We start from the raw sequence: 24,957 nt of genomic DNA on the forward strand, positions 1-24,957 counted from the left end.
TCCTGGCCTAGTAATATTTAACACCCTACTCTCAGCCGTGGTTAATTAGTGAAAATAGGAATGATAAAAAAAAAAAAAAAAAAATTTTAAAAACTTTATTCGATTTGATGTGTTTAAAATTGTTGGATACATAGACCTGCCATTCAAGGGGCAGAATAGTCATTTCATCCACCCCCATGTATCTGACCGCAGCCTATGCCCCTGACACAGAGAATATTTGGCCTATAAACATATAATTATGGGACTAACTCACATCGTATTAGAAAAAATATTAATATTTGATATGTGTCATAAGTTTTTTATAATATTAAAATATTTATAATCAATTGATAGGGTTTTTTAAGTTGTGTATTAAACGAATTTTATAACGTTTTCTATTTTTTTTTTAACCTTTTTTTGCCGTATCATTGGACTCAATTCAGGAAATAGCAAAAACAGGTTTGAAAAATGGGATAATAAAAAAAGGACATCCAAAGCCCATTTCAATTAAATTATCTTCTCAACCCCCAATAGTGAACGAACTCTTAGTCACACTCGAATAATTAGTTAAAACATTTTAGTTTGAATAATGGCAATGTTAATAATAAGATATATATATATATATATATATATATATATATATATTGTGATGAGAATAATAAAATCAATAATATAATATAAAAAGTGCCATGTTTTACTTTTAGACTCGCATAATACAACTGTACTCAAATTTTTATCACTTTTGTGAATGAATATATTAGTCTGATGGTAATATTTTATTAGTATTATTGTCCAAGGCTGAAGCAACCATTACCAACCATCGGCTGAGGCCCAAGGCTTGCCCTCTTCTGTGGAAACTTTCTGCAAATGAAAGGGTTGTTGAAAAGATAAGAGATACCACTCAACAACTTTGCAAATTGGGGATATCACTTTGGGCATTCTGCACCAGTCTCTTCCCTTTCTCTTCACCATTAATTAAGCTAGAGTTCTTAGAATCTTACAAAGCTTTTATTATTATTATTATTATTTTGGGTCGACCCATTTCCTTATGTCTTGCTAACAATTCCTAGTCCTTTTTGGTATTGTTATATTCGTTGTTCTTTCTTATCAGTTCTTTTAAAATTTTACTGTGTTTTAATTTTTAACTACTATTGTTAGTTATGCATGCCTGGGTGCTTTGAGGGTGAATCATATCATACTAAATAAATAAAGTTTGGTTTATGGTTTAAATATGCACCAAAGCCCCACCTCAAATAGTCTTAACTCTTAATGAATTGAAGGAACCTAATGCTGCTAGTAATTTTATATATTTTAGTTATTGGGCCTGGGGAATCTTGTTTCATCTTCATCTTTTCGAATTCCTCTTTTCTCTAGATTGTGTTTGTTCCTCATCTCTCTCTCTCTCTCTCTCTCTCCACATAGATCCTCCCCTTCGGCTTTGGGAGTTAAAATAATCTTAAATGGTTCTTCTAACATGTGAATGTGCAACAAATAAAGCCACCTATTTCCACCTTTCCACTCCACTAATTAAGTCATGTAGTAACTAGTAATGGGATCTGGTATTCTGGTTATAACTTAATTTCTGTTTTGTTTTATTGATACTTTGAACATCTCTTAATTTCTGTTTTGTTTAATTGATACTTTAAACATCTCTCATTACAAACTGATGGATTCTGATTCATTTTCAAAGCTACTGTTAAGAATAAGAATAAGAAGAAGAAGAAGAAGAAGAAGAAATCTGATTTAAGGTCAAATGTTCTCTATGCCGGAGATGCAGACTGTGTCCAAACACATGAAAATAAACAAAATGACCATCCTACCCCCATAAATGATAGGTCATATGTCTAGGCGCAGACTATACTGCTGTGGCACAGAAAACATCAACCCATATTTATATATGAAAGAGAAAAAGAAGTTGTTCCTTCCCGACAAACTACAATTTTATATTAGATTCCTTGCTTAAACGGCCAACGGGTCTGTATTTAGAGCTATAAAAAAATATTTCCAAGCATTCGTTTCACTTTAGATGTCTGTGTGGGTGAGACGGTGAGGACTGGGATTGAGGAGGACCAGTTGAGGAGAGACACCCATCCGCTAAAATAAATTAAAATTCAAAATTTAAGCCCACCAACACGAAAAACAAAATAAGGGGGCCGGAGGGGGGGGGGTGTTCGAACTATGAACTATATCAAATCTTTGAAACTTTTTAATTTAATTATGTCCCTTTGAGGAAAGGAATATATGATATTCCAAGTCAAAACTCCATAGTCCATAGTCCATAGTCGATAGTACATACATACCTAATACGTAGTCCCCTTTCTCCCATCTAGGGCTGTAAACGGATTGGATTTGGCTCGGATAGTGCTATATCCGCATCCGCATCTGATTAGCTATCGGACGGATTCGGATAATGCTAAACGGATACGGACACGGATACGGATCGGATATTTTATCCGTTTACATGTAAATATAGCTTTTCGGATAGCTATAGCCTATCCATGTCCGCATCCGATTAGCTTTCGGACGGATTCGGATAGTGCTAAACGGATACGGACACGAATTTTGGCTATTCATTTACACCCCTACAGTCCCATCCATTAATATGTATTTATATATATAGTTTTCTTTTAAAATAAAAATAGCAATCAGTGATCCAATAGTAGTATTGATACCTAAATCCACCCAAGAATGATAGATAATGCGTACATACCCATGCATAATGTACCCCCACTAACCTAGAGAGAGTACCAAAGCCTTTTCTTCACACTTCACAGACAAAGAATCGGAATTAGTTTATTTCCACTCAATCAAAGTAAGTCGCCTTATAATTCCTTGTACATGATTTTCACTCCTTTTATTTTAAATTGTCAACTTGGCAAATGGGTTAATGTGACAATATGATCTCTTTATAGTTGGAAAATCAGGTTTTTTGATTCGACTCGTTCTTTTGAAAAATTTCTGATTAGGACGAGTCAGATCTGGTCAAGTCGAGTCACGTGTTTTATCAATACATTGGGTATACATGTGGAAAGAGAGTCCAAACCCTCTCTGGTAAAGCCTGCAATCCATTTTTTCTTTCTACGGTTGAAACTTCAAAAAAACTCCATCACGAAGTTAGGCGGTCTTCGCCTATTGGCTCTTCACTGGTTTTCCACAGCTATTGAACGACAAACTCCATTCTAGTTTATGATACATATATTAGCGACAAAACTAACGCATTAGAACTAATGTGGGAGTTGCCCTGATCAGCAACAAGTTTTAAGAATGTCGTCTGAGGTGGTTTGGCCATGTACAACGGAGGCCTGGGGATGCCCCAAGAAGGACGAGTGATTTGATTTCATTTGAAGGAGCTAAGATAGCTAGGGGTAGGCCTAAAATGATCATAGGTGAAGTTGCGAAGAATGGCATGCATAGTCTAGGTCTTGCATCAAGTATGACCTCAAATAGAGCCTATTGGAAGGCAAGGACCCACATTGTCGACACCATGTAGCAAAGATTTTCTTGGTTTCCTGGGCTATCCTCTTTCCTCTTACTTTCATTTATCACTTTTCTTTTCTCATTTCTTCATTTTTATTCTTCATTCCTCTCACTTCTCTTTCCCTCAGTTGTCCCTACTATGTTTTGAATGGTCCATGTAGTTGACCCCATTTAGTTGGGATAAGGCGGAGTTGTTCTCTCTCTCTCTCCATCTTACTTCTCTTTCCCTCATTTTCCAACGATTTGTTGGTGCTTGATTGTGGGAAGAAGAGGTTCAGGAGCTTGGTTTGGATGGAGGGTTCGAGTAAAGATTGATTTGGATCAAGACCTCTCCAGGGGGCATTCTCTCTCTCTCTCTCTCTTCCCGGTTTGAAATGATTCCTTTGTCCCTCCTATATGAATGCCCTGCCCTGCGCCCCCATTGACCGCCCATTAGTTTACCACACGCGAACGGTGTGCCCATCCATCTCCCATGGATTATATTAGTATTTATCTGTGGTGAAGCTTCAATCCTAACCCAGCCCAAACGTCAAGTTGGCACTTCCATATCACACCCTAGCACAGGACCTGAAAACCTAGTTTAGCCCAGTCCACCTATACAGCCTAAAAATTGTTGGGCCCCATTGGTTCAACCTTGATTTACAACAACCTAATTAAGAACAGCAAACAGAACTATCCCAATACAACAAAAATGAAATTAAAGATCATTGATCTACACAAATCAGAGGCAAATATATTCTGTGAAGCCCATTCAAATGAAGTACCCCGGTTTAGAGCGGAGGGACCTGGAAGCCCATTCCATATTTCCATTCTCGCATTTGCGTTACCCACCTAATCCCATCTCGATTCCATTGCATTGCCCAGAGGAAATTGAAAACTCTTATATAATTAATGCGACTGCAACCATATGAATTGAACCAACAAACTGTCTAAATGCAGGTAGAGAGGTACCTGTGGCCCAAAACCAATTCCATCCTGAACCACATCAATCCTCGTATCTATGGATCTAAGAATTTAAGACTCTCGATCTACTTCTTAATTTTAAAATAATTAAGATGGCGAATACCATCACACATGAACTACTTTTAAGTTTTATTAACCCTTTTTTTTTAAAGGAAAAAAAAAAAAAAAAAAAAAAAAAAAACTTAAAAGAAATCAACTGCTTTACTATATCATAAACTAAGAACTGATACAATCTGACATACATATATAAAGTTGTTTGAATTATTAGATTTATATTTAATTTGTACGAAGGGAAAGACATCAATAATTCAAGGAACGTACCTTGATAAGATAGATAGATAGATATATTTGATATTTTCCCACACCCAATGTGAATATGACAGTACTGCGCAGTTCCCAGTTGGAGGGCCGGGTCAGAGAGTCTCTATATTAATAATTAATGGAAGTCTCACATGTATTTGCACTTGATGTTATAATTTATAGGAGCCGAGCAGCAGACCAGGCTGAGGAATAATAATAATAATAAGGAACCCCAATTTTAATTTTGTCATTTCATGGATCTTAATTTGTCTACTAATAATAATATCCCTAACTATACTCCAAAATTTCATCTCCCTTTCGTATCAGATGATCGTACTGTAACCCCAATCACTATTCCATCTCTTAATTATTTTTTCTCTTATATATTTATTGTATTTTGCAGAAAGAGGCCAGGAGGACTGATTATTCGTTTGTCTCGTACCAAAAAAAAAGATTATTCGTTTGTCGGAACCAAAAGTGAAAATTTTGGGTGGATAAGGATCCCGTAGAAACTTCTTTGAAGAAATGGGTTAGGCCTGGTCATTTCTCCAGAACAATGGCGAAGGGTTTGGAGACATATAATAATAATATTAAAAAAATACAGAACACTAATGCTGCATGTGGGCATATATTTGCACTCAAACATAGTCTCAGTGTGAAAAGACCGTCGCACCCCTGGGTTTAGACATAGCCCCAATTAGCGTTTTTTCTCCTATGTAATAATCAACCCACCATATAGCATGCACCCCTCACTCTCCAACTAGGTCGATTTCTTTGAGAAGGGCAATCGATCCTATGACCTCCTGTGACCCTTGCTACCTACTTGCAAGGGCATCACTAACAATTGTCTTTACTTCTTGTATTCTTATCAAATGAATGAAAACAAAAAAAGAAGAAAAAAGTCATGTTAAAATCGTTCATGACAAAGATTATAACAAAATTAATGTGTTCTTCTTCCCTTTCTAGGCCTTGATCAATTGATTCAATTACTTATTTAGTAAATTTTTATGATTCTTAATTTAGTTTTTCACTACCCAAATGATAGGTAAATATGGGGAAAGTGTTACTCCTCGATTTGGTAATTAACCTTGGAATCGACTACATATATATATATATATATATATATATATATATATATTAACGTGTGGATGACCCAGTTTATCTCCTCGATCTTATGATAATGAGAGAATCTTTTCATCCATCTCATCTAATTAATTCTCATCCTCATCGATCCTCTAATTGAAATGGAAAATAATATTTTTGGAACATAATAAACGTGATCTACTAGGAGAGATCATAAACATGAAGATTAATTAGGATTAGAGAATTAATGGGTGAAGCAGAGTCCAAACTCCAAACCATTGGAGAAGAGATAGGGTACCGTGCGTGCGTGCATGCAGGAAAACTTGAAGAAGTAGGGATCATGTATTTGTTTATTATTTCCAGACAAACATGTTCACACTGTTGTTAATTAAGACTCTCTAAAGTGGGCCAGCAGTCAGTTGGGACCCCAATTTTGGATGTGTTTGCATTACATCATCATGTGCCATGTGCCCATGCTATTTTGGTTTTTTTGGTTTTTTTTTGGATTTTTCGTATTTTTTTTGGGGATGAGGGTGTGGGGTATGGGGTGTGGGCCTATGGGGTGGGGAACGAAACTAAGAAGAAAATATAGATGGTGTAAACCCAGAAGCCAAACTCATGGATCTTGCCTCCTCCCTAACCCACACGGGTCACACACCTTATCTATCTATCTAGAGCATCTAGATAGATTTTTTTAGCTCCCACATCATCCCACTCCCTATCCTTCTTTCCTGTATATATATATATATCCTATCATGAGTCATGGCGTCAGTCTCCCTTTGTAATTGGACTTTGTTGATGCGGGAAGTAGCATTTCAATCGTTCAGAGTGAGTTCTGAATAAGTTGGTGATTTTCTTGCAAATCGATCCAAAGAAGAAGAAGAAGAAGAAAAAAGGCTTCTTCTAAGTTAAAAGATCAGAAGGAAATTAATGGGGTCTTGGGTTCGCAGCATCACATCCCCATTCAAAAAAGCTTGCATCTTCTTCAACAACAACAACAACAACTCCAATCAGGATAAGATCAAGTCCCGGCCAGGTACATACAATAATATCCTATCCTATCTTATATATATAGCAAATAGAGTTATATATTAATTAGCTTGATCGATCGATCCAATAGTGAAAAAATGATCGAATTCGTTGTTCCGTTAATCCAAAAAGTCTTAATTAAATCTGTGATTAATAGTGGCGGGATCGATGATCTAATTGCAGGGTATGGGCATGGGCATGGGCATGATAACCGGGTCATGGATTTGCAAGGTGAAGTGATGGCATGTGGGTACAAGGATGTTCAGGTGATGTGGTCTATCATCGACAAGTCCAACCCCGGAGAATGCAAAGTGGGTTCTTGAAGCTAAGCCTACCCCTACCTACCTACCTTGGATATCCATCTATATATATATATATGTGGTCTGGCTACTCGATCTTGCGTATATCGATCCATCCCCGGCCATTTGATCAGCATGTCCATGTTCGTAACATGTCTGTTTGATTTCAATTAGATGGGTTAAAAATGTTTGGGTCTGTAGATAACTTATTAGTTAGGGTGCACTTTTGGTAAGATGAGCTTTTAATCATCATCCCCTTCTTAATTTCCATGGAAGAAGGGAACCAGAATGATAAAAAGAAAAAGATACAAATTAAGGACAACAAAAAGACATTATAAGGTGAAAGGCAAGATTGTTTATATATATATATATATATATATATATATATATATATTGGATTGCCTCCCTTAATTTTTATGATGATTCTCTTGTGTCTGTACTCTATAATTTTCGTGATGTACGTTTCCACAGAGAATCCCCATGGTTAATGAAAATCTTGGTGAGATTTAATGAAGCTTAACTTTAGCTATTGATGATAGAATCTCTCTCTCTCTCTCTCTCTCTCTCTCTCTCTCTATTTATTTAGAATGCATTTTGGGCCCAGAATCCATTCCGAGACGTAGACGTAGATGAAGTTTTCTCCCAAAATAAACTTGATTTAAAAAAACAAAAAAAGGTAAATTATACATACCTCCCCTAAGTATGATTTAATTAAAATTTTATCCGTCAGATTTAATAAATTACATATATCTCCCCTAAGGTTTGACCTAAATAACAAACACATCAACTCTGTCAAGACATTAAACGTTAAAATTGTGTTTTAATTTATCAAAATGCCCTCATCTTCCTCAAATTGTTTCTCCAAAACCTAAAACCTTAAACCCATTTTAAGGTTTTAAAACCCCATCGTCGCGTTTAGTGGCGGCCAAACAGAGGATCGACGGTCTGGATGTTATTGGTGAAGGATTGTCGTGCTCCGCCAACTGCGATGCCGGTGTCAAATGCCCGAGAAAGTGGACGGCGACCATGTTGACCGGATTGCTCCCCATTGTCGCAAAACCTGCAACTCATCTTTCCCAACTCATTTCCCAAAACCTGCACCTCATCTCTCACAGGGTACCCTCTCTCATAGGGCTTTGACGTTTAGGGTTTGAAAATACCTGTAAATCATCGTCCTCAAATCGTTTCCCCAAAACCTACAGGTTTTTTCAAACCCAAAACGGAATACTTCCAAAATTATAGAAAAAAGAAGTTAAAGAGGAATCGAAGGACATCATTTCAACCATAAGTTCCTAAAGATTTCTTCTATAAGCTCAGAACAGAGGAGAAAAATGACAAGAAAAGAAGCAAATTTTAAGAAAGATTCAACGGAGATGAATGAACCAGAGGGAGAAATGACAAAAAAGATGCAATTTTTGAGATTCAAAAGGAGAGAATCGTGGTTTTTTACCTCTATCAATAGAGGAATCTCAAGTCAAAACATGCAAGAGGTTGACGGAATCCAAATTCCTCTTCACCGAATTGGGTTTGAAACCCTAAGAAATGAAGAAATTACATAAAAATATGAGGAATGAGCAGTGATTGTGGTTCTGAGAAGGGTTCATAACACATTCATCTCTTCCTCCAACATAGATTATAGTTCTGAGAAGAGTTCATAACCCATTCATCTCTTCCTCCGACATAGAAATTATAAGCTTGCGATGAATAAATGGTTGCCTTTCTTCCAATTGAGGATGATAGACTTCTCTAGTTCATCCAGTGAGACAGAGTGAATTGTAGGGAAAAGGATGGTATGGAATAGGGCTGTACGGCGGTGATGATGGTAATGGTGGGTGGCGGTGGTGGTGGTGGTGGCTGCTGCAATGGTGGGTGATGGTGTGGCTGCGGCAATGGAAGGTGATGGTGGCGGTATTGGATATTTATATTTGTAAAAGAAGAAGAAGAAGAGGGTATTAGTGTCATTTTACCCTCCGAGTGAAAGTGTAATTAGATCATACCTCAGGGGAGGTACATGTAATTTACCCTAAGGTAACGGCAGAGAATCATGAGAGTATAAGAATTTACAATTTATTGGGCTTACCAGGCCCTGCTCATTTCATATTTGTGAAGCCCACAGTAACTCTAAAGAACTAAAACGATGGCCCGGCCCACCAAGTGACTCATGGGTACATCAATTAGTGTAGTGTGGGCCAACGTCAATTAGTGTAGTGTGGGCCAACGTAGTCATTCTTGGACGAGTTTCCCTCTTAGATGTGGAACTTGAAGGGGTTGTGATTATTTAGGGCCTACATTCCCTCTTAGATGTGGAACTCCAAGGGGTTGTGATTATTTAGGGCCGATACGATAACACTTCTGTTTTTGGGCCATGTTTTTATTCTAGAAATAACTTTTATATTTCTATTACTGGGCCAAATTTCTTGACAAAAAAACGTGTTTGGTAACATAGAGTAAATTCTATTTCTGGGCCAGAAAAGAAATAGAAATGTGTTTGTTATGCGCAATAATTTTTGTTTCAAAAACTTCGATAAATTTTCCCAAAATTTTGGTGGAGTTGGTGGTGGTGGCAGTGGTGATGGTAGTAATCATGGTGGTGGTGGTGGTGGTGGTGGCGGTGAAGTTTCGCAGAGATGAGAATTGTAGAGATGGGTCGAACACCCCGACCCCCTTATTTCTCCATTTTATTTCTAGAATAGAAAAGTTCCAAATTGGAGCTTCTTTTTTTCTTATTTTAAGAAGATTCCAAACTCATTATTGTCTAGGGCCACTCAAGGGTGAGAAAATGGGGTGTCTATAGAGATATTGATTACTAAAGTTTCTATTTTTAGAATTGATTTGATTTCACTTCTCTTCCCTTTATTTCCCTCGCATTAGACGGTGCCTCAAGGTACTATCTGTTATCGGTCAAGAAAGGACTTGAAACTAGAGAGAATTTGTAGCCAAGTATTGTTGCAACTAGAAATACTAAGCCATTTAATTTTGGACTTCGTACAACATCTGAATGCCCCAAATGCTGAAACTTTGCCGAACACATCGTAAGTTTGTCAACAAATATGAATTAAAAGAAAAAAATGAATTATTTAAAAAGAAAACATATATTTATTTACTTACTAGGCCACATGATCAAACTCAAAGACAAAAGAAAGGATGAACCAAAAGTTTTTTACAATACTGATTAAGAGACACACTTAGAAATAAGACGAGGAAGAACACGGAAAAGATATTGATGGATTATTAATTTTGAAAGAAATAGAAAATTTATTTTTGGGAGAACAAATTGAATTATATAAGCAACAAATTAAGCGCGAACACAAGGGCACCCAAAAGGGGAAAATAAAAGAAGAAAGAGAAAAAAAAGGTGGGGGAGGGGGGGGGGGAGAAGGCACTCTTGACAATAGACAAGCCCTTAGGGACGGGGGCAGCTTCCTGAAAGGGAACACTAAGACACCAATTGGAAGCAATAAGGAGGTTCCTAATGGTGTCAGGAACAACTGTGATACAGGAGCCAATCCTACTTCTGATCTCGAAGCCGGTAGTGTCCCAGATGCGTTGAAAGAATCTAGATTTGTTAGTCCATTTTCTCATATTCCTTTCATACCAAATATAATAAATAGTGGCACTAAAGGCGAGTTTAGCAGTAGTGTCATAGTAGGATTTCCCTTTAAGGAGGAGATAACCACCACACATGCTCTAATATCCCAATGAATCTCGGGCATACCTAGCACTTATGGATGATGCCTTCCCAAAGGGCTCGGGAGAAGGGGCAATCAAACAACAAATTCTCAGCAGATTCTAAGCCACTCCAACAAAGGACGCAGGGAGAAGGAACTGAAATCGACCTTGTATTGGAGCGAGTTCGTTGTAGGGAGAGACATGTCAAGGGCACGCCACACTATGAAATTGTGTCTCAGGATGTACTTCTAGCTAGAAGACTCAGTAACCCGGCCAAGAATTGGGATGACTTTATTTTTTGATTTATGATTGTGAAATCTAATTAAGACTCTTATTGTAATTCTTCAATTAAGAAAGAAAAAACCACGACGCTAGTATGCATATTCTTGTGCACAAACTCTCACATTCCCTCGTGAACCTTGCACTCTCTCTCTCTCTCTCTCTCTCCTCATTAAATGCCTCCCCCGCTAGATGATTCGAACATCCAACCCCCCCCCCCCCCCAATTGGAAGGAAATTAAATTCTGGCGTTATAGAGATCCTTCTCCCTTCTTAATTATACTTGTAAATGTAATCTTTACTTTAATTTTCCAGTCAAAAGGATTACATTGTAATAAAGCAAAATTTAATGAAAAAAGATCCTTACGACATCAATGTGCAAATTGCATCCAACGTCCTCTCACATTCCATGATATGAACGTGACAGTTGACACCCTTTTCTTTTCCACATTAAATGCTCGATAGCTATACAAATGGTTTCCACGACACCTATTAGTGGGAACTAGACCCTGACATATATCATAATGTTTATTAGCGGGAAACTACATTCTGGCATCATGGGAAATCACAGCCCAAAATTTAATAAACTTGAATGTTTTATACTTAATTGCACAATTATGCAAAATTTATTGATTACTAAAGTTTATATTTTTACTATTAATTTCACTTTCTCTTCCCTTTATTTCCCTGGCAGCCAGACGAATTGAAGCCTCTAGCCATTATTTGTAATCTGTCGAGAAAGAACTTAAAACTTCTTGAGAGCATTACTGTTGCTACTAGAAAATACAAAGTCATTTCATTTTGGACTTCTACAGCATCTGAATGCCCAAAATGCTAGTACTCTTGCTGAACACATCTTAAGTTTGTCACCAAATATAAATTAATTAAAAGAAAGAAAAAAATGAATTATTTAAAAAGAAAACTATATTTATTTATGATCAAACGCAAAGATACACAAGGTGGGACGGACGAGACACTGACACTGACACTGATAGATGATTATTAACCGAGAACTCTAAGACGAAGCCCTAATTGAACAATAAAAGAAACATTATAGATTATAACCACTACGTAAACTAGGAATGAAATTGCAGATGGAGGGAGAAACGACACCTATCAGACACCACCATAAGCATATATATATATATATATAAAGAGAGAGAGAGAGAGAGAGAGAGATCCTGTTCAGGAAAAGAAAGGATTATTGGTCCAGGTATTGTTATCCATATAGGAGGGCATCACCACTTCATTGGTTGCAGGGAAGCCCATGTTTTCATTGTGGTTCATCATATTCATATTCATATTCATATCCATGAACCAAGAGGGATGTCCTGCATGCACAGCCTCCATGGCCGCCATCCGATCTCCTCCACCACTATTCACTTGATCTCTCATAGCAGCAGCAGCAGCAGCAGCAGGAGTGTTGTTGTTGTTCCTCGTGATCCTCTGATCACAAATATCCATGGTGGTGGTGGGCATGTTCATCATGTACTGAGGATGGGGATGGGGATGGGGATGGGGAGGGAGATGGGGAACAGGTGGAGGGGACCTGGCGAGGAGTTGGATCCTATCTCGAATGGCCTTCATCCTACCATCGACGAGCCATACCAGATCGCCCAGATTCTCGAGGGTGAGATCGTTGAGATCCTTTTCACCACTCATGCACTGGAACAAGAGTTTAGTGTTCTCCTTCTCTTGGTTCTCCTTCACCTGCTTCTTCAGTTGCTCCCTGAGTTTGGCGATCCTCTGCATCAGGAACTCTTCTTGGTTCATCATCTTCTTGCATTGTTCCATGTCGGGCAAGCTCTTGAACCGAGACACCACACGTTTGGCTTCTGGTAGGGAAGGCCAAACCTCGGGCTCTGACTCGTAGGGACCGTACACGATGGCACACGCACTCACACCGCACAGTGTGCTCAACTCCCTCACCTTCTTCATTATCCCCCTCCTCCTTTTCTTGAAGGTGGCTCTCCTGGCTGAGTCATTTTGAATAAATACCAGCTTAACCTTCTTCCTAGCCATTTCGCAAACAAAAACAGAATATGATAATATGGAGATCAGAGATCAGAGCACTTCTTGGCCTTTCTGAGGTGTGGGTGAAGCTAAGCTAAAGAGGAAGGGCTCTCTCTCCCTCTATATATATAGATCACTCACTCTCTCTCTCTCTCTCTCTCTCTCTCTCTCTCTCTCTCTCTCTCTCTCTCTCTCATATGGAGCTACCTAGCTAGCGTGTAGTGACTACAAGTGAATAGATAGAGAGAGATATGATAAGAATTATTACATTGATGGTCAGAAAATATAAATTAATTTAGGTTTTATTCACGTATATGCATTGAATTGACGAGAGGGATTTTAGGAGAGCTTTTGATTTGCCTGATAATAGAAATCTCAGATTTTAATTAGATTTGGAAAATAATATTTTATTATCATGAATATGTATACTAGAACAGTAATTAACATATATGGTTGTTATTAATCTTCACAATTGCTTGTACCACTCTTCTCTTCCTAATACTTCTACCCAACAAAAAAACAAAAACAAAAACTCTACTCTTCCTAATAGGTACGTACGGTCTAATTATTACTCTCTAAATATGGCTTTTGTAAATTTCTAGGAAAATCTCCAGACCACGTCAGGGTTATGTCTGGACCTCGTTGGCACATTAAAACAACAAAAAATTGGCACATTAAAATTTAAAATTTTAAAAATCCAAAAGAGAGAAAAAGATATGTTTTGATCATTTCCTCCAATCTTCTCACCGGTGGATGTCTCGTTCGAAAAAGATCCTATGCATTCGTTGCAATGCCAAGCTCAAGACAGCATGCTTTGACGGTCTTACCTCTGTTCGGGCAAGGCGCTTGGATTGGGGTAAGACGGTCAAAACACACCGCCTTGAGTCTGGCATTGCACATGTAGCCCAACTGCCTGCATGCACAAGATCCAAATCTCGTTCGAAAAAGATCCTGTCTCGTTTCATTAATGTATAGTATGTTCTTAATTACGTGAAATTAAGTGTATAACATGCTACACTAGCTGCCAATTCTAATTAAGGTGCCCTATTAGGTAGGGAAGGTAGAAGCCAATACAGGACACATAAAATAACCAGCTGGTTACATATATAATCTTTAATTAGATGATAGTAATTAGAGATCTTATTTCTCTAATTAAGATATATATATTGTATGTCCATAGATCTCATGATTTTCCTCACTCAATGGCCAGTTTAATGGCTAATTAAGTAGGTCACATTGGCAACCAACCTTCCCTTTTTGAGGTGAACATTAGAAGCTCATGTAGAGATCGATCACGCAATTAACAAAGCGGCCTATCGGTTTAATCACCGGCACAATGTATATCCAACCATGCATCGTAATTAACCGACTTTTATCCTGCGAAAAATTAATTAGTACCTCGATCGCCCGGTAGCCAAATATATATTCATGATACCAAACTTAGATTACGAAGAATGAAGTTTATTAACCAATCGATCCTATATTTTCATCAGGTTCGACATGATCACACATGCAACATTAATGTATGTATACCCTTAATTATGTGATTCCTGCATGCTAGCTAGCAAATGAAATTAACGAGATGTGACCCATAATTGATCAATCATATTTATGGGGAAAATTAGTTATATGATCATCAATTGTCTTGTGGCCATTATTTGCATATGCTCTTACAACAAAATGTATCAATGTGCATTGACTGTCTCAGCGAAATTGAACTGTAATTAGCGAGATTGTGATCCCCATAAACTTAACGAAATAAGAATTATGTATTTACATACACATGTACGTGCCTATTGTATATATATATATATATGGGGGTTTCTTGTTGTCACCAATTAAGTAGGTAAATTAACAAGTTATAACTTTACTTTTTTTTACTCATTATCTTATTCTTAAAAGTAATTTAATATAGGGATAAAAAACGGTTTTCAAAAAAGTAAAAATCATTTAATGCATCATATACATACTATTAACAGTATTTTCATACTGTTATACATATATTTATATATATATATATATATATATATATATATATATATATATATATATATATATATATATATATATACATTTAGTAATATATATATATATTAGGGAATGTCGATTTACGGGAGGCATAATTAATGTATGTATTAATTTGGTTTCCAAAACATAAAATGTTTGCATACACTGTTGTATTAAAATCCTCTGCAGTACCGGCGAGGCGGCAGTGCACATCGACGGCACAGCAGAGGCCATGTGTGGCCGCCCCGCTGGTACTGCAGAGGATCCTGGTCCATTCTTTATCTGTACGTTTTTTGAGTGTGTGTGAATGGAAAAGAATTGAAAATTAACAAATTTAATTATTGGTCATAAAGTCTCAGTATTCATTCCTTTACAGATAGGCAAATCATCAATTCATCCATCCTTAAATTGTTGGTCATTGTTTTGGGCTTTGGACTGGGCTAAAGTCAGCTACCCAACCCCAAACTTCACTGGACCTCAAAATCTTAGGTTGAGTGGGCCAAATTTTGAGCTGATCGATATGTGAAACTCGTACCTTCAGTAACTTATTATGGGATTCAAGTATATTTCTAACGATGTCGTCAGTGTAACAAAGAATTACACCAATTAGGATCTAGAGAATGGTGTCATTCATGTTATTTCACATGGGTCTAAATGATTAGCATAAGAGAAAGTGACAATGTTTTAAACATGGATAGGAGGCCAGGGAGGGGTGATTGTTTTAAAATAGTAGAATCCAAGAAAAAGCAATCACCCCTCCCCCTCCTATCCTGACCACACCACACCCCCCCTATTTCCTAGCTTCCCCTTTGTGTGGTTTTGCTGGGCTCTTGTGTGTGGATTTGAGCTTGATGGTGATGGTGATGCTGCTTTTGGGCCATTGTGTGTGTTTTCTTTTGGTATAGCTTAGTTCGTCCTTCGGGCTTAGCCCTGTTGTTTGTTTTGGTGATATTTCTGGTTTTTATTTATTGTAGTTAGTTCTTAGCCTGTTCATCTTGTATCTTTCTTTTTTTCTTTAATAGAATTTTATATATTATTTAGGATTAAGTTTCTCTCTATCCATTGAGGACGGTTCACCCACCATCCTAAGGTTATTAAGAACAATATTTACTTTTTTCTATTTTTTATTAATTTATTTTTTTCGTTTAAGAGAAGTGTCAAAGTTAAAGAGCTTGGTATATTGCTGGAAATATCAAATCAAATTTTGGTCTTCAAAGTTTGAACCCGTCCATCGTCGGGTCTCCTGCACTAGAGTGCACCATTGATAATATTATTTTAGATGGTTTCCGCCTCGTTGCGAACATAATCATTAATCAATGGTTACTGTTGGAAAAGTCAATATTAAGAAAGATAATATGACTCTCCTTGCAAGATGGAGAAGCTAGTATAGTTCTCAAAGTATGGAAGTCAAAATTCCAAATAATAATAATAATAATGTTTTATCTTTTATCTCACAAAATTACCAACTATATATTTTGTTAATGGGTGAGGAGGTCACCCATAGGAAGAAGAAAAGGGGAAAAAACACTCTTCACTTATGGGCCAAGGAATTGGCCTCCATGGATTTCAATTCAGCTAAAATCAACTCGAATCCTATAAATGATCTATTTTTTTTTAAATCAGGAATCAGATCCACCTGATTCTGTCACATCATATCGATTCCGTTTCCTCAAACAATGGTAACCGAATCCGAAACGGCTATTTTGGGGTTGAGAACTGAGTTTATTCTTTGGTGTCATAGCTATATCTTTTTATTTTATTTGGATTCATACTTTCTTCAAGGTATTAAACCTGATCCTATGGTGATCATTCAAAATATTTCACCAAGTGCTGCCATGAGCTGGATTGTATCTCCCCCTCCCCCTCCCCCCCCCCCCCCCTCCCCCTCCATCTTACATTTTCCATGAGACTTGCTTTCGGGCCTGGTCAATATGGTCTGGAGTGACTAAATAGTCCGGGTTCATTAGTTTTTTGGACAACTGACCTAAGATATTTTGGGCTCATTTGTGACTTATTTTAAGTCATGAGTTTACGATTTTTAGGTTCAATATAAATGAGTAAATTTGTTGTCTTTGGATGCCCCCATGCGTAAGAGCAGCCCATAAGCGTTGACTCAGAATCTCCTAAGGAGATTGAATCCTGACACTATATCTTAGAGACACACCCCCTTGTAGAGACCCCTTGAAGGGGCACCTCTACATTTATAAATTGGGGTGGTGGCTATCATCCTCTCTCTCTCTCTCTCTCTCTCATCGAATTTGGCTTTCCCTCTTTGTTTTGAGATCATTGTATATAACCTTCCTCATTTTGAAAAAATCAAGAGAGTGTCTGTCACAATAGGAGAGTTTCACTTGAGGTACGACTCAACCGTGTCATAAAGAGAAGTCTTTCTTGTGACAAGGACGGATTTAAATCCTCAACAATGCCCTCATATGCCAATGAAGTGCAGTGAGGGGCTGGTTGGATGACACGTGGAATATTCTAAATCCAATGGTTGAATCAAAAGAAGAACTGGGTCAATCGATTAATAACCATTGAATTTAAAATATTCCACATGTCATCCAACCAGTCCCTCACTGCACCTCACTGGCATAGGAGGCCGTTGGAGAGGATTTAAATCCGACAAGGACTCAAAGCAACAGACAAGTTAGGTTGCAAGGAAAAGGAGGGTTGAACAGATTCTTTGTCAATGGTTGAACTTCTTCTCAAAGCAAAGACTTAAGGACAGTGATACAATTGTATGTGTAAAAACAAATGATGAGGTGGTAAGGTTTATTGTGGAATTGGCTCATAAGTCCAGTATAGTGTGGAGAAGCTAATCTGGTAGCTTCTAATTAAGGAGGCTTTGATTTGAACAATGCATTTTCCTCTCAGCAGCATCCCACCGTACCCCTCTCACATGAGATAGTAAAATGACCATCTCACCCCTTCCCTTGGATACTTGTGGACAAGCTTCCTTTAGCACCCGTAACGGCACAGGAACCACACAGCTTGACAGTGAACCCCTTCAATTCCCTTAACGTTATTATATTTTGCTCACTCCTCTCCCAAAGAGGGCTGGGAGTTGGTGATCCCACTCCCACTCCCACGATCCCACCTAACACCCCTTATCTCCCCACTACTGGAGACTGGAGAGGATCGATCCGTAACCATCAGCTGTTTAGATGTAAAATAAGTTGTTGCACATGTCGAAGTATTTGGCTACCTGCCATGCACATTGTTTAAATGTTAATTTAGAGCCCCGAATAGCTCTCCCCGTAAGTGAAGGAAGGCTTCAAGTATGGTGTCATTACTTACTTATGATACGATATTATTTTTTTTGCATAAATATCCTTCCTGAGTCTTGACTGTCATTAAAGAATGTTTAATTACAGGACTATTCATCTAAGGGGACAAAAAAACAAAAGAAAAAAGAAGTCTTCACCAAGCTGTAAGTAAAAAAAATAAAAAAAAGTCGTTATAAGAACTATTTTAAAAAATAAAAGTTCAAAAACCTAACGGGATTGAAAATTTTGAAATAACCAAAACCCAACCACCACCCCTTCCCCCATTTGTCAATTCGCCGATTCACTCCGTGCTATCCCTTCCCCCAAAAAATAAAAAGATTACTCCAAATAATTTATTCAATTCAAAATTCTACCTAAAAACATATGGTATCTTAATTCCCCTCTTCTTTTATTTTTTTTGGTTTTTGTTTTTGGTTTTTGGTAAATAGATTAATTCTCTCCTCTATAATTAGCTAGAAACAACATATGGTATCTTAATTTTCATCTCATGATCTAATTCACGTTTTAGCTAGAAACCATATGGTATCTTAATTATTCTCATATCATGATCATTGGAAACTTTTCTTCGAATTACCATTATATAACAGATACCGTCATACCGTAAACCAAGAAATTTAAGAGAGAGAGAGATGAGACGATATATCCAGATTGAAGACGGAATAAAATTAGGCAGTAGTATCCAAAGACAAACTACATCGAATCACATGAACATAAATCAAATAGTCTCTCTGTCTGGTCCTAAAATCATAATTACCGATCAATAATCATCTTCACAACAAACTCACAATGTAATTACAGATCCAACCACATAAACAAAGACACCCCCAGAAAATCCTATGCAACCACTGACCCAATCACCAACAATCCATCGAAAAATCCCCTAATGGACTCCCATCAACCTCGCAACGAACCAATAAACGATCTCGTTTCCACATCTCCATCTTCACCTGATAAAATCTCATCGTTAGAAGACAGAAAACCACACAAGCACAACCCCCCCCCCCCCACACACACACACAAAGGCAGATAGCGAGTGAGAGAGAGAGAGAGAGAGAGAGAGAGAGTCTTTACTTATTAATTTACCTTTCACATGCAGTGTAAGCTTCACTTGGTGATGGCATAAACAGCGTATACGATTCCAGGGATGTATCCGAAAAGCGTCAGCAGGAGACAGATCCAGAATTCCACCTGCACAACCAACATTACCCATCCATCCACATCTATTACTCATCTTTCTTATTTGTCCCCCTCAATTAATTTAATTTAATTACTTCAACTAAATTAATTAAAAGAAGAAGAAAACCAAACAAAAACAAGAAATTGGGAAAACAGAATACCTAAATTATACAGCAAGGGTCATGCTCAGTATTCACCCCCATCAAAAGAAGAAAATACCCAAAACCCAAAAAACAGAACCGAATAGAAAGAGAATAGAAGATTATCGCATTACTTTGTAAAGAAACGATAAAACGGTTAAAACATTAGAATGGGAGTGTGAGGATCTGCAGATCTGAAAAAAAAAAAAAAAAAAAAAAAAACCACAGAACTAACCTTGCATCCAAACTTGAGAAAAACTCCAAGAGGAGGGAGGATTATAGCCAATATGATATCTATGCAGTTTGCAGTACCGTCCGACATTTTTAATTTTTCTACAGTTCCTCAAAAATTTCACTGATCAAGACTAACACCACAGAGACGCACAGCTGAACAGAGCAGAGCACAAGACCGAGAGAGAGACAGACGGTTTCAATGATATAAGATAATGAAGAAGTACGAACGATGAATCATGCGGAACAATACCTCCTTATTTATAGTACTAAAGGGCCACTTGGCGGAATCGCATCGTGATTTGTGAAGATTAATTCTTCTTTTATTTATTTATTTATTTATTTATTTATTTTTTTGGGTAAAAGGAACTCTTCTATCTTCGCTGTCTCCGCCGGTCAGCCCCCACGCCAGGTTTTAGAATCCAATGGGAAAAGAGTTTTCCATCGTAAGAGTGTGGCCCTACGTCAGATGGCAGAGCCCGATAGAAGTACATGTTGAACCATCAACAATGGTGAAATTTGTGAACAATTGCCCAGCACACTTGGTAGCTTGTGGTGTATAACAAGAGGTCTTGGGTTCAAGTTTCTTGGTTCACATCTTTCTTCTTCTTTAATACTTACTTATAAAAAAATGATGAAATTTTAGTGCAGAGTGGTCATTTCACCCTACCCTATGTCTAAGCACAAGCACTCTACTCCAGGACAGAGTTCTTTTACCCTGATGATGAGCATGTAACAAGAGGGTTCCCACAGACGTAATAACCTATGTAGTAGCGGTGCAAATTTGGCCCTGACGTTCCGAACAAGGCCTGGATTGAGATACCTTGGCCCTGAGGGGGGGTTAGGGTTAGGAAATTCTGACCTTAAGTCAGGGCTGGGCCAGGTCAGGGTTGAGGCCTCGGGCTGAGCCCAGCCCGACCCAACCCAATCCTGTCTTCCTTTTCTTGTTCTTTCTTTCTTTCTCTCTTTCTTTTTTTTTTTTATTTTTTTGTTCTTCTTTTTCCTCATCTTTCTTCTTTCTCTTCTTCTTCTTCTTCTCCCTGTCAGGCCAGCCCATGCATCTACCTTTCCCAATCTGGACAGCCCATGCATCTCTCTTTCTCAGCTTGGTCAGCTCATGCATCTCCTTTCCTTCCCATGGTCAAGGCCAATCAGGGTTAGCTCGGGCCGACCCTAAGGACGGGTTACGATTTTATTTTTTTTACCTTGAGTCAGGACCGAGTCGGGCCTGAGCCCAGTTCAGGGGACTCAAGGTTGGGCTGGGGTTTTAAAAGGCCCAACCCGACCCTCTTGCAACCCTACTATGTAGAGATGAAATTCTCTTTACCTATGGTGGGCAATGGGCATTGGGTGATGGGTGAAGAGATTCCTTATCCTTTTATAATCGATGTGATTCTAGGATTAAAGCCAGTAAGTGTTAGCGTAAAAAGGAATTCTTTGAACCAAATTTATCAAACCCTGAATCCTGATCACAATTACTGCAGGGAAGGAGTGCAGTTTTCAATTTTTTCCCCTCTAAAAATTTCCTCTCCAAAAAAATGGAATTGGGAATCGAAAATGTGATTGTGATCGTGATCGTGATCGTGATGGTAGTAGATTGTTCATACATATGCAAAATCAGGGGTCAAGGACAGTATTAGTTAATCTTACTAATTCGTACTACATTCATCAGATGTACAACAAAATGTAGTGTAGCTAATAGGACCATCCCTTCTAATGATCATTTTGAATCAAAGACACCAACGCCATACATAAGAGACACACACACTTCTCTTGAATCCCCATCGATGAATACTCGTGCATCAGGGATTCAAAACATGGAATCAAGATACGAATCAATTCCATCGCATGGATATTAATCCTTGGAATCATTTCTATTTTTGGTATCTGGGTTTTTTTTTTATTTTTTTATGTTTTACAAAGATCAAATGAGTATGTTTGGCAGCTGATTCAATCAATTCGATCCTGATTCTTGAAACATGATATGCATTCTAGGGATAAGTAATCTCTGCATTCATGCCATCTCTAGATTAGGTTTGAATGGGGAAACTAAATTGAAGGTGATCGATTGGGTAATTTGAGTTCAGATCCTCTACACGCAGGGATAAGCTATCAGATCACAACACTTGTCCCTTTAATTTGCTTCAACGTATACCTTTCTTCACCCTTGAAACGTCACTCTTCAAATGGGATAGATTTTGACATCTAACCTATCGAGCAAGTGAACGTTAAACTCAACTCGGGTAATGTGGGTTATTGAGAATTTGACAAAAATTTTCTTTTATTATATATAAATTTAGAATAGAACAAAAACCCTTTCTGGATTCCTTTTTACTTTCCATGTGGACATCCATGCATGCAATGTTGTTACAAAAATTCGAAATATCCTAACAATAAAAAAATAAAAATAAAAAACTTAGTAGACCGTTGATGTTGGACTCCGTGCCAATTTAACTACCAATCACACATACCATTTGTAATCGACCGTTGACTGTGTGTATTTTATTACGGTACCGTGTATATTTATTAGGCATCTTGATGTTTGCAACTGGAGTAAGTGATGATTTATTTCTGCACCACACACACCCCCACCAAACACACCACCACACACATTAACCCTCTTCCCCACCCCCCCAACTACAACCACACTGCATGCACATACCAATTGAATTCATTACTGATGATGATGGTCCCCCTCGCTCATAGACATGAAATCACAATGGGAATTGTAACTCGTAACTCTATTTAATTAAAGGTGTTGTGGATTAGTTTTACTCTTAAGAAGTGCCAACAGTATTAGATGGGGGGATCCGGCTCTTTTTCAGGGACAACGCCCAAGTAGTGCTCAAGGTGGGATCTAATGGTTGAGCAGTGTTGCACACATCTCGGCGTGTGCCAGTCAACTGTTAGGATGCATGTGGTATAATCCAGCCATTGGATATCCTCTGGGCACTTCCTAGACGTTGGGCTCCTTAAAGAAGAGCTCGATGCTTAGATGGGTGACCATTGAACCCTATTCCACCCGTAGAAGAAAACTCTCTCTTTTTGGCATCGATGGTGAACTTGTGATCATGGTTTGTAATCTTGGAACAGATCGATCAATATTGACTGGATTGGATCAGTATAATTGGACCAATCTGATACACCTATATGGAAAGGGGTAAAAAGGTTTTAAAAAATATTTATTTTAAAAAAAATAAAAATAAAAACTAATGCATCCTATTTGACCTGATTCTCAATGGTTCTCATTTGAAAGTTTTCTGACACGAACCGACCTCGTCGCTCACAAACTCATCAAGATCCATCAATACATCTATATTGCCACCGTCAAGTTTGAGGAGTTTTTCTTTTATTTTTTGACAGTGACATGTGAATGGCAGCTATTCTATTCGGCATGTGATGTTGTGTAAGAGACACATTTTATTTGATTTCTTCGACTTAATATTAGTTTTCTTTCTTAATAAAGAATATTAGCTTTCTTCATCGGTAAGATAGAGGATCCAATTCCAAATTAAAATTGTAAGAAGACTTGAATCCTATCCAGTCATGGTGGGACACACATGTGAAATAACCATTCTACTTTTGATTTTTCTGTCATTTAGTGGTGTTGGATCGTCCAGCTCTTGCCTCGGCTGGACAGGATCATTTGCCATCATAAAATAGATAGATAGATAGATAAATAGATATATGTATTGGAAATAGAAAAAGATGAATTGCTTTCCCCTTCATTGTCACGCTATTCATTGTTTCAGATCTTAACACGGTGACACGACACGTATTGTTGTTGCGGTCTCCGCTTAGAAGGTCATGAAAACGGACAGATTCATTGGGTGTATGGGGGACACGCTATCTCCGAGAGAGAGAGAGAGAGAGAGAGAGAGAGAGAAGACAGTCTCAGTGAAGCATGACAATTGTTTTTGTAAATTAAAAAAAAAAACAGTAAAAGGTCAGATCTGCCGACTAGTTCCGTTGGCCCTCCCAGGCTACAAAGGTTTAGAAAAAATAAACCTATTCAACCACTGATATTAAATGGGAAGATATTCATACATGGGTGGGAGATTCTTTAAAAGATTCTATTAAATAATATAAGATGTAAGGATGTTTTATGTCATTTCAGATAAGCATTTATGTCATTTATGCTAAACTGATTGCTGTTAATGTGGATTGTGCACATGCACCACTATGCATTGAAAACTTTTGCCAAATAAAAAGTAGAAAAAAAGTGAGAAAATGGTGTGAAACCTTAAATTGGTGGGTTTGATTAAAATCGATTTACCTAAAAAAAAAAAAAACACTAAAATCGATCAGACTCAACCAGTTGACACTGACATTTACAAAAAAGAACAAAAAAAAATAAAAGTAGTCTCTAAACCGATCAAACCCAACCAGTTACACTTTACACCCTTATCTGGGATCTTTATCCTCTCAATTTCCGTGCGCATCAGACTGTGCACCACACTTGAGAGGATAAAAATCCACTCTCAAGTGATGTGGTGCATCGTCAGATGCAATAGGCAGGTACACGGGACTTGAGAGAATAAAAATTTCCCTTACCCTTATGTATAGGGATCCAGCTATTCTCTAGGGAGCCCAACCCCTAGGGAGTGTCTGGGGGGCATCCAAGGGCTGTATTGTACTGCACACATCCCCACGCATGCCCAATCAACCATCTAGGCATAGGGATGTGGGGCATCTAGCCATTATGCCCAACGGCTTGATGCCCCCTAGGCAGTCCCTGGGCGCTGTGCTCCCTGGAGAGGAGGAGCTCAATCTTGTGTGTAGCGGATCGATGATATCCATCCAGACTTGGATGACAGTGGCACTTTGATTGGGTCCGAAATCCAGATACTTGCTATTTCCCCGTCCGTGGCCATCAATCAACCAATGTTGGATGATGATGATGATGATGATGTTACGTAAATTCCAAATGGGATCACCGACCATGCTTTAGGAGGTCATTATAGGATCCTATCAATCCGGGCAGCAGCGCTGGGATGAGGCGTTGTGCATTTATCGCCTTACCCCT

General features: G+C 38.0%; 2 protein-coding genes across 3 annotated transcripts; both read right to left on the bottom strand.

Annotated features, from left to right (window-relative positions):
* Positions 1 to 12,262: 12,262 nt before the first annotated feature.
* On the bottom strand, positions 12,263 to 24,841 carry LOC122672576 (agamous-like MADS-box protein AGL80). The gene is made up of 2 exons (XM_043870035.1): positions 24,822 to 24,841; positions 12,263 to 13,124 (listed from the first exon to the last, which is right to left on the bottom strand). The coding sequence occupies exon 2, from the start codon at positions 13,097 to 13,099 to the stop codon at positions 12,263 to 12,265; it is 837 nt and encodes a 278-aa protein (XP_043725970.1). The 5' UTR covers positions 13,100 to 13,124; positions 24,822 to 24,841.
* LOC122672220 (hydrophobic protein LTI6A-like) lies at positions 19,478 to 22,315 on the bottom strand. 2 transcript variants are annotated; one of them, XM_043869715.1, is made up of 3 exons: positions 22,303 to 22,315; positions 19,936 to 20,042; positions 19,478 to 19,572 (listed from the first exon to the last, which is right to left on the bottom strand). In XM_043869715.1, the coding sequence occupies exons 2-3, from the start codon at positions 20,020 to 20,022 to the stop codon at positions 19,489 to 19,491; spliced, it is 171 nt and encodes a 56-aa protein (XP_043725650.1). In that variant the 5' UTR covers positions 20,023 to 20,042; positions 22,303 to 22,315; the 3' UTR covers positions 19,478 to 19,488. The 2 variants fall into 2 exon arrangements, with proteins under 2 accessions (XP_043725650.1, XP_043725649.1); XM_043869714.1 differs by lacking the exon at positions 22,303 to 22,315 and having other exon boundaries at positions 19,936 to 20,072.
* Positions 24,842 to 24,957: the final 116 nt, after the last annotated feature.

This window comes from Telopea speciosissima, chromosome 8, assembly GCF_018873765.1.
Source record: "Telopea speciosissima isolate NSW1024214 ecotype Mountain lineage chromosome 8, Tspe_v1, whole genome shotgun sequence".
Lineage (NCBI taxonomy): Eukaryota > Viridiplantae > Streptophyta > Magnoliopsida > Proteales > Proteaceae > Telopea > Telopea speciosissima.